General features: G+C 35.0%; 1 protein-coding gene across 1 annotated transcript; it reads left to right on the top strand.

Annotated features, from left to right (window-relative positions):
• Positions 1 to 13,857: 13,857 nt before the first annotated feature.
• LOC101040283 (olfactory receptor 8U8) lies at positions 13,858 to 14,817 on the top strand. The gene has a single exon (XM_003920096.2). The coding sequence runs from the start codon at positions 13,858 to 13,860 to the stop codon at positions 14,815 to 14,817; it is 960 nt and encodes a 319-aa protein (XP_003920145.2).
• Positions 14,818 to 16,338: the final 1,521 nt, after the last annotated feature.

Below are 16,338 nucleotides of genomic sequence, written 5' to 3' on the forward strand. Positions count from 1 at the left end.
AAATGGGCAAAAGATATGAACAGACACTTTCAAATGAGACATTTATGAAGCCAATAAACATATTAAAAAAAAGATCATCATCACTGATCATTAGAGAAATGCAAATCAAAACCACATTGAGATACCATCTCACACCAGTTAGAATGGTGATCATTAAAAAATCTGGAGACAACAGATGTTAGAGAGAATGTGGAGAAATAGGAACACTTTTACACTGTTAGTGGGAGTGTAAATTAGTTCAACCATTGTCGAAGACAGTGTGGCACTTCCTCAAGGACCTAGAAATAGAAATACCATTTGACCCAGCAATCCAATTACTGGTGTATACCCAAAGGATTATAAATTGTTCTGTTATAAAGACACAAGAACACATATGTTCATTGTGGCACTGTTTACGATAACAAAGACCTGGAACCAACCCAAATGCCCAACAATGATAGAATGGACAAAGAAAATGTGGCACATGTATACTATGGAATACTATGCAACCATAAAAAAAGATGAGTTTATATCCTTTGTAGGGACATGGATAAATCTGGATACCATCATTCTCAGCAAACTGACAAAAGAACAGAAAACCAAACAACACATGTTCTCACTCATAGATGGGTATTGAACAATGAGAATACATGGGCACAGGGAGAGAAACAGCACACACTGAGGGGTAGGAGAGGAATAGCGGGGCATGGGAAGGATGGGGAGAGATAACATTGGGGAAAATGCCTGATGTAGGTGACCAGGGATGGAGACAGCGAACCACAATGGCATGTGTGTACCTATGCAATAATTCTGTAAGATCTGCACATGTACCCCAGAACTTAAAGTACAATAAAAATATATATATGATATCAATATCAGATTCATATTGTTTAGGATTTTCACATAAATCCACTGATTTCTGGGACCCGTTTTGTCCATAGAAGTTGTATCATCTGCAGATGCAGGTTCCATAGGGTCTTTCCTAGTCTGGCTCGAGCATTTTTTTCTTTCCATCATTTGATAAGGATGTAATCCCCAGGCTGGTGCTGGTGTACTGAAAATTCTAGGAGTGGTGCCTGTGCTAAGAGTTCTTTCATTATGTTTATTAAAAAACAGGTTAGTGCTATAAGAAAAATCTGTTGTACTTTATTTTAACATCTAGTTTACAGAAAAACTGGATGATATTTCTTTAACCTTAGCCAGTATGATTACATGCAGAATTTCTTTTACAATTAACATTTTAAAATTTGCTTGTAGCTTCAAAACACAAATTATACAACATTTCTTGCATAAATTTCTTTTTATAACATTTTTACAACTGTCACAGACAATCTTCAATGTGCCTTAATTTTCTGACTTTTTTTATAACCTTCCTTACTAAAGGTGCATTCATATATCTTTAACTTTCTTAACATTTCTTTCTCCTCTTCCTACATTCTCTCTCTTGTTTGCCTTGCTTTTTGTGTCTCTTTCTGATCCCTGTCTCTTCTAGTCTCTCTCTTACTCATTCATTTCCTCTATTTTTCTCTCCATTGTTTCTGCTGCTGTCTCGCGCGACCTTAGCAAAGTGATTTCCTACAACTGATTGCAATTTGTCATCTAAATTTAGAAAATGAAGGGTAAATAAGGATTGTTGTATTTCCTCAATTTCTCTTTTTGCCTTTTAGGATAGAAAACATCTGAGAGATTCTAGGGCTGTATTGCCTTTTAGGATAGAAAACAAGTTTTATAATTTATCTGTAGATATACCTAAAGTGGGATGGGGCCAGTTTATATCTCCCAATAATTTCTGATAGTTATTTAAGGTTTGTAAATTGGTAGTATTTAATTTAATCCTTGAGGTCTTACTTACTGGAAAGTCAGTGTGTTTTCAAGATATTTTCAGGGAGAGGACTTCTGTACTTTTTCAGACGCAATGATAAGTGTGTATTCTTTAAGACAGAATTATATAAATTTAAAAGTACTGTTTCTGCTGGGGCTGCAAGTAAAATGTCATCCATAAAATGAGTAATTTTGCAATTGGGATATTTCTTTCTACAAGGGAGTGAAGACTGATTCACAAAATACTGACACATAGTAGGACTGTTCAGCATTCCTTGAGGCAGCATTTTCCAATGAAATCAACAAGCTGGCCTTTCATTATTAATAGCTGGCAATGTAAACATAAATTTTTCTCTGTCTTGTTCTGCTAGAGGAAATATATATAAACAGTCTTTTAAGTCAACAACAACTATAGGCCAATCTGGAGGAATCATTGTGGGGGAAGGGAGGCCCCACTGCAGAAGTCCTATGGGCTACAAATTAGCCTCAACTAGTTCATGGGCTTTCCATAAGTTCTCTCCCTTCAGAGGTTACTGTTTTACTTAAATAGGATTTGGAGAGAGTTATGTTAGAGATAGGGTTGGAATAACAACTGTGGCCATTGTCAGAGAAAGGTCTTACAAATTAAGTTTTACTTAAATCTTAGCAGAGAATTATAATCTGGAACATCACTTGTAATCAAGGAACATATGATTTTGCTGTGGGCCACTCGAGGAGCCAGAGAGCAGCAGCATGGGTCCTGGGTTGGCAGCCATGTTACACTTGCCTAAGTGCTGCCTTTTGTCTGCGCCTCTTCCTCCTGCGCCTTCCTTTCTCCACTGGGTAGCTGCCAGTAAAATATCATCCATAAAATGGATCTTTTTTTTGGCCCAGGGCACTGCGAGCTTCCCTGCCATGAAGCCTTTTCTTCTGCTCACTGCCTGCTTGGCTGCATGGTTTCAGCCTCTAAAACCATTTTCCTTTTTACAAGAATACAACTGTTTACTTTGCTGATTTTGCATTACTAAGAAGGCCAAGAGATCCCCTTCTAAAGCTTCTTGCTTAAGACAGAGTCCTATAGCTGAAGCATGTCTCTTGTCCTTTTTCCTGTTTATTGGAGGAGGGGGCTCAGGCAAAACCTCCATTTCCTCTTTGTTATTTTGACCTGTTGATGATGTCACTGGGACCTGTACTGAATTATGTAGGCAATTGTAACACAATGATAATTATTTGTGGATCTCAACATATTTAAACATAAAAATGGTACAGGAAACATATGGTATAAAAGATTAAAAATAGCATACCTGTATAGCACACCTGTACAGCACACTTACTGAAAATGAAGCTCGCAGGAGTAGAAGTAGCTCTGGGTGACTCAGTGAGTGACAGGTAAGTCAATGTGAAGGTCTAGTACATTATTGTATAAAAGTGCAAACTTTATAAACACTACACACTTAGGCCACACTAAATTTATAAAAATTATTTTTATTTCTTCAATAATTAAGTACCTTAGCTCTTACTATAAATTTTAAACTTTTTATAACCTTAAACATGTTAAACTTCTTGACTCTTGTGATAACAGTTTTAAACACAAACACATTTTATAGCTGTACAAAAATATTTTATTTTTTAGTATACTGAGTCCATATGCTTTTTCCTATTTTTTTAATTTATTTTTTACTTTTTATGCAAAAATGAAGATACACACACACACATACACAAAACACACACACACACACACATTAGCCTAGACCCACACAAGATTGGGATCATCAATATCACTGTCTTCCACCATGTCTTGTCCCACAGGAACATCTATAGGGACAATAACATATATGGAGCTATCATCTTCTGTGATAACAATGCCTTCTTTTGAAATCCCTTCTCAAATTTTACTGTTAACTTCAATTCAATTGTAGTCATCCTACTGTGTAATGAACCCCTGGAGACATACAACCTTGCAAGGTTGTATTATTTCACCTTCTAAATTTTTGTTATTATTAGTGATATATTGAGGATTAAAATTAAACTAAATTTATAATAACCTAATTTGAATGAATGCCTACTGAACATTAATAGTATCTAAAAATGTTTAGACAAATCTACTATCAAATTATCTATTTCACAGATTGCATCTTTATAAATTGTGCACAAATTAATGAAAATTTATAATTATTATTTTATGAATTTGTATTTAAATCATGTAAGAGCAAAATGAGGAGTTAGGAACCTCCAAGCAATAACATTAGCTTTCATACCACCTGTTTATTTGTCTATTTTGTTATTTCTCCTGTTGTTTTTTTATTTCTCTGTATGGCTTCTAGTTGGTGTCTAGTTGGTCCTTTTATGTTATCCTAAAGCACTTTTTATATTGTTGATTGTAGGGCATATTTGCTAGTGACAAACTCCCTCAAGTTTTGTTTGTATCTTTATTTTGCCTTCAATTCTGAAGAATAATTTTGCCAGATACACAATTCTTACTGGATATACCTTTCTCAGCACTTTAATATATCATTCTACTCCCTTCGATCTTCACAGTATCGTATGAACAATTACTTATTAATATTATTAAGAATACCTTTTACATGATAAGCCACTTCGTTCTTACTACCAATAAGACACAAAGTGCTTTAACACTTTGATTGCAGTATGTTGCATTGTCAATCCTCTGTTGGTTTGATTACATTTCTTTGTGTGTGTATATTCATATATATCATCAAATTTGTGAAAAATTTTTGTTGTTATTTCCCCAGGTGTTCTTTCTTTCTCCTTCTCTCTCGTCTTTCCTTCCAAAACTCTCATTATTCTTATGCTGATAAGTCAGTTAAAGTTCTAGTATAGTAACTCTAGTTTCTGGGTTTCCTTAGGATAGTTTCTATCAATTTATTTTTTATACTTTTCTGAATAAAACATATTTTCTTGTGTCTTGGCATGCGTTTTTTTTCATTTAAACTTTAACTTTTTGAGTATTTTAATGAGGTTTCCTCTGAAATCATATATTATTTCCTCTATAGGCTTTGCTTTGTTGTTGAGGATGGTAGTTTTAATTTTTTTCTAAATTGTTCTTCTAAATAAATTTTTCATAAATTTAATTTTCTAATTTTTTTCTTAAAGAAAATTCTTTGTTACGTATGTTTAAGTCTATTCTGTCAATTTGTCTGCCAGTGATTTGTCAGAGGTATCACTAAATTTCTAGAGCAAAAAGTTTTAACAAAAGAAAGAAAATAAACTTATCATATTTTTTTAACACTGACTGTTTTGGGATAGGCCTTAATCTCTCAGTGAGGCCATTTGAAAACTTGCCTTAGTCTTCACTTCCGACTTGTGTGGAGGCTAAAGTTCAGCCAGAGTTGAAATCTAAGGATTTTATCCGATCTTTTCTGAACAATTTTATAGACCTAGACGTGTTTAGCTCTCAAAATTCTCTGAAGCCTTTTGAAGCTTTTATTCACCCATTTATCTCCTTGCTTAGCCTCTTCTTTCTAGGCCTTTTTGGCCTATATGCTGCTGACTTGTTTGTTATTCCCTTTCCCCACACAACTGCAGTTAGAATATGTGCCTTTGAATACTTTCAACCAAGTCCTCTCAGGAGACTACTAAAGCTCCAGTCTCTGAGTGGATCCTTCATGGAACCGCTGGATAGTTCAAAACACAACTACAATTCCCGGAGAACAAGGCTTATTTTTCCCCCTCTGTCACCAGGCAGCCACACCATGATGTGGGTCACCGTCTTTGTGGTTGCCGCAGTGCGGGGAATGGGCCTTGTAGGCAGATGAGTTGAAACATAACAACACTTTCTACTAAATTCTAGTTTCTAGTATTCTTAAAAATGTAGATTCTGATAGTTTTATCTTAATTTTTTTCCTTCAATAGAGATATACAGTTTTAAAGTTTCCTACTGTACCAAAAAGTGATGTCTATCTATGTCAGGTATTATGTGGATAATAATATCTATGTCATACAACATTGTCAACTCAAATATATTACAGAGAGTGATACATATAATTGAGGAAATAGAAAATAAAAATAAGAGTATTTTTAGTAAAAGGCAAAAGATTTATATGATCTGAAGAGAAACCAGAGTGTGTAGGTGTATTTTAAAATAATAATTACAATAAGTGGATTCTACAAATTTTCTAAATGGTCTACATTTAACTTAATCTGAATAGTGAATATCTGTTGTCTGGGTTATGCAGGTAAAACAAAACAAAAATCTGCTTTCTCCCTCTCTCTCTTTTTCTTTCAGCTTTTTCTCTTTTTCTCTCTTATTCTTTCTTTCCTTCTCTCTCTCTCTCTCTCTCTCTCTCGCTCTGGGTCTATGCATCTACCTAGGATTTCTTCAGTAGGTTTTCATAATATTAATCATATTAATAATGATAATATCTCTCTTAATGACATTAATTTTTAATAATATCAAACCTTTATTTCTTTAAATATCTTGAAATTATTTTCTCTGTCATTGCCATGTTTCTTTATTGCTTGTTTCCCATAAGCAGGAAGTAATATCTAAAGTATTGTTTATATTCAGGATAAAAACCTTTGCTACAAATACCTAACTTTCTTTGCAACCCCTATTTTATATTGTCAAGTTGGTTCATTATTACCGTTGCTAAGTTAAATCTTGAGTTAAGGTTCTGGTGATTAGAATGCTTTAAAGTTGCGGCATTCATTTTGCAGCTAACAAGTATGTGAAACAAATTGTTGGCACAGTATGAATACCATGTTTCTAATAAATGTTCCCCCATTGAAAGTAAACTCATTTGGTGGTATTTACACTATTTTTTTAGTTACTTTTTGACCTTAGATTATACCCCTCTATTTTAATGCACTGTGTTAAAATATTCTTAAGGATGATTAAGTAATTGTGAACTGTGTGTGAAGATATTATCAAGTTACAGAAAACATATATTGTTAAGTCAAACAACATTTCTGTCTTTATGAAGCTTATAGAAAATGGGTAGAATGACGAGTTATTTTGTAAGATTGATGGTATTGAGTAAAATGAATTTATTAGATTGGTGCAAAAGTAATTGTGATTTTTGCCATTAATTTTTTTTTAAGTTTCTTTTTTTTATTGCATTTTAGGTTTTGGGGCACATGTGAAGAACATGCAAGATTGTTGCATAGGTACACACATGGCAGTGTGATTTGCTGTCTTCCTTCCCCTCAGCTATATCTGTCATTTCTCCCCATGCTATCTCTCCCCACCTCCCCACCTCCCGTCCCTCCTCCATTTTCCCCCAACGGACCCCAGTGTGTAGTGCTCCCCTCCCCGTGTCCATGTGTTCTCATTGTTCAACACCCGCCTATGAGTGAGAACATGCAGTGTTTGATTTTCTGTTCTTGTGTCAGTTTGCTGAGAATGATGGTTTCCAGGTTCATCCATGTCCCTACAAAGGACACGAACTCATCACTTTTGATGGCTGCGTAATATTCCATGGTGTATATGTGCCATATTTTCCCTGTCCAGTGTATCATCGTTGGGCATTTGGGTTGGTTCCAGGTCTTTGCTATTGTAAACAGTGCTGCAATGAACATTTATGTGCATGTGTCCTTAAAGTAGAATGATTTATAAGCCTATGGATATATACCCAGTAATGGGATTGCTGGGTCAAATGGGATTTCTATTTTTAGGTCATTGAGGAATCGCCACACTGTCTTCCACAATGGTTGAACTAATTTACACTCTCACCAACAGTGTAAAAGTGTTCCTATTTCTCCACATCCTCTCCAGCATCTGTTGTCTCCAGATTTTTTAATGATTGCCATTCTAACTGGTGTGAGATGGTATCTCAATGTGGTTTTGATTTGCATTTCTCTAATGACCAGTGATGATGAGCATTTTTTCATATGTTTGTTGGCCTCCTGTATGTCTTCTTTTCTAAAGTGTCTGTTCATATCCTTCACCACTTATGAATAGGCTTGTATTTTTCTTGTAAATCTGTTTTAGTTCTTTGTAAATTCTGGATATTAGCCCTTTGTCAGACGGGTAAACTGCAAAAATTTTTTCCCATTCTGTGGGTTGCCGATTCACTCTAATGACTGTTTCTTTTGCCGTGCAGAAGCTGTGGAGTTTGATTAGATCCCATTTGTCTATTTTGGCTTTTGTTGCCAATGCTTTTGGCATTTTGGTCATGAAGTCCTTGCCTATGCCTATGTCCTGAATGGTTTTGCCTAGATTTTCTTCTAGGGTTTTTATGGTGTTAGGTCTGATGTTTAAGTCTTTAATCCATCTGGAGTTAATTTTAGTGTAAGGTGTCAAAAAGGGGTCCAGTTTCTGCTTTCTGCAGATGGCTAGCCAGTTTTCCCAACACCATATATTAAACAAGGAATCCTTTCCCCATTGCTTGTTTTTGTCAGGTTTGTCAAAGATCGGATGGTTGTAGATATGTTGTGTTTCCTCTGAGGCCTCTGTTCTGTTCCATTGGTCTATACCTCTGTTTTGGTACCAGTACCATGCTGTTTTGATTACTGTACCCTTGTAATATAGTTTGATGTCCGGTAGTGTGATGCCTCCTGCTTTGTTCTTTTTGCTTAGAATTGACTTGGCTATGCAGGCTCTCTTTTGGTTTCATATGAAGTTTAAGGTGTTCTTTTCTAGTTCTGTGAAGAAGGTCATTGGTAGCTTAATGGGAATAGCATTGAATTTGTAAATTACTTTGGGCAGTATGGCCATTTTCATGATGTTGATTCTTCCTAACCAGGAACATGGGATGTTTCTCCATCTGTTTCTGCCCTCTCTTATTTCTTTGAGCAGTGGCTTGTAGTTTCCTTGAAGAGGTCCTTTACGTTCCTTGTTAGTTGTATTCCTAGGTATTTTATTCTTTATGTAGCAATTGTGAATGGCAGTTCGTTCCTGATTTGGCTCTCATTAAGTCTGTTATGGTGTATAGGAATGCATGTGATTTTTGCACCCTGATTTTGTATCCTGAGACTTTGCTGAAGTTGTTTATTAGTTTCAGGAGATTTTGGGCTGAGATGATGGGGTCTTTTAGATATACAATCATGTCATCTGCAAATAGAGACAATTTGATATCCTCCTTTCCAATTTGAATACCCGTTATTTCTTTTTCTTGCCTGATTGCTCTGGCTAGAACTTCCAGTACTATATTGAATGGGAGTGGTGAGAGAGGGCATCCATGTCTAGTACCAGATTTCAAAGGGAATACTTCCAGTTTTTGCCCATTCAGTATGATATTGGCTGTTGGTTTGTCGTAAATAGCTTTTATTACTTTGAGATATGTTCCATCAATACCTAGTTTATTGAGGGTTTTTAGCATAAAGGGCTGTTGAATTTTTTCAAAGGCCTTCTTTGCATCAATTGAGATTATCATGTGGTTTTTGTCTTTGGTTCTGTTTATGTGGTGAATTACGTTTATGGACTTGCATATGTTGAACCAGCCTTGCATCCCTGGGATGAATCCTACTTGATCATGGTGGATAAGCTTTTTGATGTGCCGTTGCAATAGGCTTGCCAGTATTTTATTGAGGATTTTTGCATCTATGTTCATCTTGGATATTGGCCTGAAGTTTTCTTTTCTTGTTGAGTCTCTGCCAGGTTTTGGTATCAGGATGATATTTGTCTCATAAAATGATTTGGGAAGGATTCCCTTTTTGGATTATCTGGAATAGTTTCAGAAGGAATGGTACCAGCTCCTCTTTGTATGTCTGGTAGAATTCTGCTGTGAACCCATCTGGACCTGGGCTTTTTTTGGGTTGTAGGCTCTTAATTGCTGCCTCAACTTCAGACCTTGTTATTGGGGGTCTATTCAGGGTTTTGACTTCTTCCTGGTTTAGGCTTGGGAGGATGCAGGTGTCCAGGAATTTATCCATTTCTTCCAGGTTTACTAGTTTATGTGCATAGAGTTGTTTGTAATAATCTATGATGATGGTTCTAATCAAACTCCACAGCTTCTGCATTGCAAAAGAAACAGTGATTAGAGTGAATCGGCAACCAACAGAATGGGAAAAAATTTTTGCTGTCTACTCATCTGACAAGGGGCTGATATCCAGAATTTACAAAGAACTAAAACAGATCTACAAGTAATAACAAACAAGCCCATTCAAAAGTGGGAGAAGGATATGAACAGACACTTTACAAAAGAAGACATGCAGGAGGCCAACAAACATATGAAAAAATACTCATCATCACTGGTCATTAGAGAAATGCAAATCAAAACTACATTGAGATACTGTCTCACACCAGTTAGAATGGCGATCATTAAAAAATCTGGAAACAACAGATGCTGGAGAGGGTGTGGAGAAATAGTAACACTATTACACTGTTGATGGGAGTGTAAATTAGTTCAACCATTGTGGAAGACAGTGTGGTGATTCCTCAATGACCTAAATATAGAAATCCCATTTGACCCAGTGATCCCATTACTGGGTATATATCCATAGGCTTATAAATCATTCTACTATAAGGACACATGCACACGAATGTTCATTGCAGCACTGTTTACAATAGCAAAGACCTGGAACCAACCCAAATGCCCATTGATGATAGACTGGACAGGGAAAATGTGGCACATATACACCATGGAATATTACGCAGCCATCAAAAGTGATGAGTTCGTGTCCTTTGTAGGGACATGGATGAACCTGGAAACCATCATTCTCAGCAAACTGACACAAGAACAGAAAATCAAACACTGCATGTTCTCACTCATAGATGGGTGTTGAACAATGAGAACACATGGACATGAGGAGGGAAGCACTACACACTGGGGTCTGTTGGGGGAAAATAGGGGAGGGACTGGGGTTGGGAGGTGGGGAGAGATAGCATGGGGAGAAATGACAGATATAGCTGAGGGGAAGGAAGACAGCAAATCACACTGCCATGTGTGTACCTATGCAACAATCTTGCATGTTCTTCACATGTACCCCCAAATCTAAAATGCAATAAAAAAAAAGAAAGAAAAAACAAGAAGAGAAACTTTTCTTTCAGTGGAGAAACCTGACAAGCACTATTCCAACCAGATGATCAAAGCTGACATTAGCAGTGATAAGTCATATTGATAGTAAACAGAAATAGATATATATGTATAATTTATATTTTGATATACACACCAATATATATTTTATATATATATATATTTTATAACTATCTCTCTAGCCTACCTACTTCACTATTATATCTATCTAGATAAGCTTAAGCACATAGTGATAAGTCCGCTTTTAATCCAGCATCGCAGTGCTCATTCTAGGCATCTCCACTGATTATTTTCAACTTCTTTCTCTGAGAGTGGAATACATGGCTTTCTTATCTCTAATCTGTTTATCTGTTCAAGCTTAGCATAGTTTTAGAAATGTCAGCCAATGCTCATCTCCATATAATTCAAATACATCTCAAAAGGCTGTCCGAAGCTGTAACAATGTAATCTACACTCCCACCAAGTTTAGTAATTTTCCAACATTAATTCTCCAAGATGCCTCCATAAGTTCTGCTTTGCCAATAAAGTTTTTATCACTAATATTGCCCTTTGACCATGAATGAATCTCACCTTAAAACACTTAGAACCATTTATACTTCAAATGTAGAGCCATATTATTGACTACAGTATCACTCAAAGAAAAAAAAAAAGCCCAAGTTCACTAGGGTTCATTTGTCAATTATAAGTCATCTATTGGAAAAGGAAATTCTGTTGGCTGGTAAAATTCAAAATCTAGAAAGCGCATGTTCCTTAGATAAATGTTTATTCTTCTTATGGTAGCAAGACCTATTTTATCTTTAATGATTTTCCTAGAGGAAAATTAGATAGTGAGAGTCATTTTGTGTGCCGTAACTAAAATATGATTTCCTTAATTATTGAAATGACATTTCAATGACAGACTTGAGATTCCAGAAATTGCATATTTATTCGTGGTACAGTATTATGAATTTTCTTAAATATGAAAAAGTCACTAAACTATGTAATGTTTGTCCTTTGTTTACACTGGCTCTGTTAAGTTCTCTCACATCATAATCTCCCACGACTCAAGAGAAAAGGTGAGATTAATAGCAATGTCCCAGTAGAGGCTTTTCTGAGGGCATTAGAAGAAAAGTACACGTTATTTTAAACCCTCTAGAGCCTGAAAATGAGGACTAAAACAAATAAACCTTCCAGTCTCCACCTATATAAGTCAAAGTGGAAAATAATGATGTTGAGAAAACACAGATTTTTCATTAGAGAGTGGAGAGAACACTGGACTTTGCTTACAAGGATTAATGAGAACTACACTGTGGTGATGCGGGTACTCACATCCGTACATTAGGCACACCCGTCTTCCATTTCTGTCAACTAATGGCACTGATGTAAGCACAGGTATCGCTATTTGATTGCTTACTTTTTGTTTGATTGCTTATTGCAAGAGTCAAATCTATGTTACAGTCACTGGAAAAATATCCCATACTGCAAAAAAATTAGTTTTAAGTTTAGCATATTGATCAAAAAAAAAAAAAAAAAACCTAGAGTTTCACCTTTTCAAAAATAAAAACTTAATAGACAAAACAGAGGAAACAATTGAATTGAAACTACAAAAAATTTGTTTAGGGCTGGACACTGTGGCTCATGCCTGTAATCCCAGCACTTTGGGATGCCGAAGTGGGCAGATCACTTGAGGTCGGGAGTTCGAGATCAGCCTTGCCAACATGGTGAAACTCCCTCTGTACTAAAAATACAAAAATTAGCTGGGTGTGGTGGCAGGTGCCTATAATCACAGTTATTCAGGAAGCTGGGGCAGGAGAATTGCCTGAACCCGGGAGGCAGAGTTTGTAGTGAGCCGCTGTACCCCAGTCTAGATGTCAGAATAAGACTCTGTCTCAAAAGAAAAAAAGTTATTTGGTAGAAATTTCATAGATAATGAAATTTGACAGTTTTTGAAAACATGTGGCATAATGCCTCACATATATAATGTGCCTACTGAATGAATATTGCTGCTACTGAATAATTACAAAAGTAATAATAATAATGAGGTTTCGTTTCTGATGGTAAAATTAAATTCAGCCATGAGAATTCATCTACTTTTGAATATTATTAAAAGTTCGAGGAATGGCATTTTCAATAACTCCATCTAATATCAATCTGTGAGTGAACATTTGTTTTTAACATGCAATTAGAGATTTGGAATTTATGGATTCCTAGGTCCTCATCCATCAAATTTCCATGTTACTATAATTAGACATTAAAGTTTCACCTGTATTAGGGTTTTGTATATTGTATATCATTGGTTTTAAATATTGTATATCTATTTTATATGTATAATAAATATAATTTGTGTAGAATAAAATAAGGTAAATAAGTATTTCTTGAAAGTTATTACTTACCACATAATGTTGCCCAATAAATATGTTTATTAATACAAACCACAAATAACTGAAATGGATTCTTTGATAAACTGAGCTATTAGTAAAGTCTGAAGAACAGTGAAGAAAAACAGGCTTTTATATTATTTATATATTTATTTACATAGTAATTTTCAGGGCATGTAATTTATAGGTTTTCAAGGAAAGCTTTGTTTTCAATTACTAGATGTAAAGGTGGGAGAGAGAAGAAAAGGGAGTCGAAGAGATGTAGACATTTGCTAATATTTGGATATTCAGTAATTCAATTATAAAGATTAGTCAAAATGAACAAGAAAAAGAGAGTGACACACAACTTTAAATATATAAAGTAGGAAAACAAAAATTAATGCATAAAATGTAATTAAATCAGTTTTTTAATAAATGGTTAAAAGGAAACAAATTAAATTGTAAAGAAACATAAATTTTCAAATCTCTTGGAAAGCAAATGTCAAATTTACTCTAATTTACAGGATAAAATTATGTAAGGCTTTATTCCCTACATTCATGTAAGTTCATGCATTAGATACAATGATGTTTATATGGTGTTGCATTATTTTTGCTCTTCATCACATTTCCAGAATTCTAGTATGCTAACGATCCCCATATTAGTTAAATAAATTAATAAATCTAATTAATTAATCTCTTTACAAAAAAATAAATATAAAAACACCACATATAGGATTTACAGTTTTAAAATATAACTTAGACTTAACTGTTTTCTCTACTTCCACATTTAGATTACCAGAAAAGACATGGCTCACATCAATTGCACCCAGGTGGCAGAGTTTATTCTTGTAGGCCTCACAGATCATCAGGAGCTGAAGATGCCCCTCTTTGTGCTATTTTTATCCATCTACTTATTCACAGTAGTAGGCAACTTGGGTTTGATCCTACTCATTAGAGCGGATTTAAGGCTCAACACACCAATGTACTTCTTTCTTAGCAACCTAGCCTTTGTAGATTTCTGTTACTCTTCCGTCATTACACCCAAAATGCTTGGGACTTTCTTGTACAAACAAAATGTCATATCCTTCAATGCATGTGCTACTCAGCTGTGCTGCTTTCTCACCTTCATGATATCGGAGTGTTTGCTACTGGCTTCCATGGCCTATGATCGGTATGTGGCCATTTGTAACCCTCTATTGTATATGGTTGCAATGTCTCCAGGAATCTGTGTTCAACTTGTAGCAGTTCCTTATAGCTATAGCTTCCTGATGGCACTGTTTCACACCATCCTCACCTTCCGCCTCTCCTATTGCCGCTCCAACATTGTCAACCATTTCTATTGTGATGATATGCCTCTCCTCAGGCTAACTTGCTCAGACACTCACTTGAAACAGCTGTGGATTTTGGCCTGTGCTGGTATCACATTCATCTGCTCTGTTCTGATTGTCTTTGTCTCCTACATGTTCATTATTTTTGCCATCCTGAGGATGAGCTCAGCTGAGGGAAGACGCAAAGCCTTCTCCACATGTAGCTCTCACATGCTGGCAGTCACCATATTCTACAGCACCTTGATCTTTATGTATTTGCAGCCAAGCTCAAGCCATTCTCTTGACACCGACAAGATGGCCTCTGTCTTCTACACAGTGATCATTCCCATGCTGAACCCAATGATTTACAGTCTCAGGAACAAAGATGTAAAAGATGCCCTGAAGAAAGTCATCATCAATAGAAACCAGGCTTCTATGTTTCCGAAACTGAGAAAATGAGTTCAATAAACAAAAATGGGCATTCTTTCATAACCGGTTTTTCCCCCATATTCGTAAAACTATTGGAGTACCTTGCTCTTAATTGGTAAGAAATAAAGGTCTGTTTACTGTAAAAACATTCTTTGCATTTTTTAAGTTCTTTTGACTTAAAATCATATTTCATATGTAGAAAGTACCATAAGAATTTACATCATTTCTCACAGTAAAAAATGTATTTAAAAAATGTATTGTCTCATCTAATAGTCATACAACTAGGTACTGCCAAGAATAGAAAAAAATGAAGGCACTCTGAATGCCCAGTTTAGGATTATATGAATTCTTTAATACATTCCTAAGAGTGTTTTACAGTATACTTAAAATTAAATTTAATTATATTTAATTAAATTACCTGCAACTGTAAAACAGTGGCTTTACATAGAGGTAATTTTTCTCCCAGGGGCACATTTGGCAATGCCTAGACTTATTATTTATTTTCACAATGACAGGATATCATGAAGGAATGCTATTGCTATCTAGAGGGTTGAGGCCAGGTGTGCTGCAAAATATTTTACAACTCACAACATGGTCCCTCATTCAAAAAGTGTACATCCCCACGTGTTAGTAGTGCTAATGCTGAGAAAGCCTGCTTTAAATAACTCTTTCCTCAAGAGTCATTCTGTCGATTCATTCAGATCAAGCTGGTTGATAGGGTTGCTGAAGCCTTTTGTAACATTATGGTTTTCTCTTTATTTGCTCTATCGATTTTTAAGACTGATATTAAAATCTCAAGTTAAATTTTGTATTTACATTTATTTTCTGTTGGTTTTAATTTTAGATGTTTTGGGGCTCCTTTGTCATTTGTGCGTGAATTTCTAGTTACTCAATTTACTGATTTCCTTTCTTATTAGCATTATTATATGCTCTTTCTTTTTTGTGTTAACATTTAATGACCAAAATTCTATTTTTTTCTGACAATATAAGTACTTCAGCTCTCTTGTGGTTATTATAGGCATGAAATAGAATTCCATCATTTTGCTTTTATTTTATTTGTGACTGTCAGTGTAAATTTTGTCTCTTGACAGCAGCCAATAGTTGGATCTTGTCTTTGTAGTTAACTCTGAATAGCTCTTCCTTTTAATTAGAACATAAAGCACATTCATATTTAACATGATTACTGATATGGTTGAATTTATGTTGTTAATATTTAAAATATTAACAACATGTCTTTTTTATTTCCATTTTTGAGCTCTAATGTCTTGTATTAAAATTTTTAAGTTAGAAATTTAATTTCTGATATGTTAAATATATATGCACACAAACACACATACACAGACATGCATTAATGATGGTTGCTCTAAGGACTTAAATATCTATTTTAATTTATCACAATCTACTTCAGATTAATACTAGCATAGCACTATGTAAATACAGACATAAATATACACATAGACAATGTCTACTTATAAACCTCAAGACAGTATTATCATAATTGAATATGTATGCAATTTTACATCAATAAGATAAATTAAGAGGAGACAAGAA

The sequence above is a fragment of the Saimiri boliviensis genome, chromosome 6 (assembly GCF_048565385.1).
Source record: "Saimiri boliviensis isolate mSaiBol1 chromosome 6, mSaiBol1.pri, whole genome shotgun sequence".
Taxonomy (NCBI): domain Eukaryota; kingdom Metazoa; phylum Chordata; class Mammalia; order Primates; family Cebidae; genus Saimiri; species Saimiri boliviensis.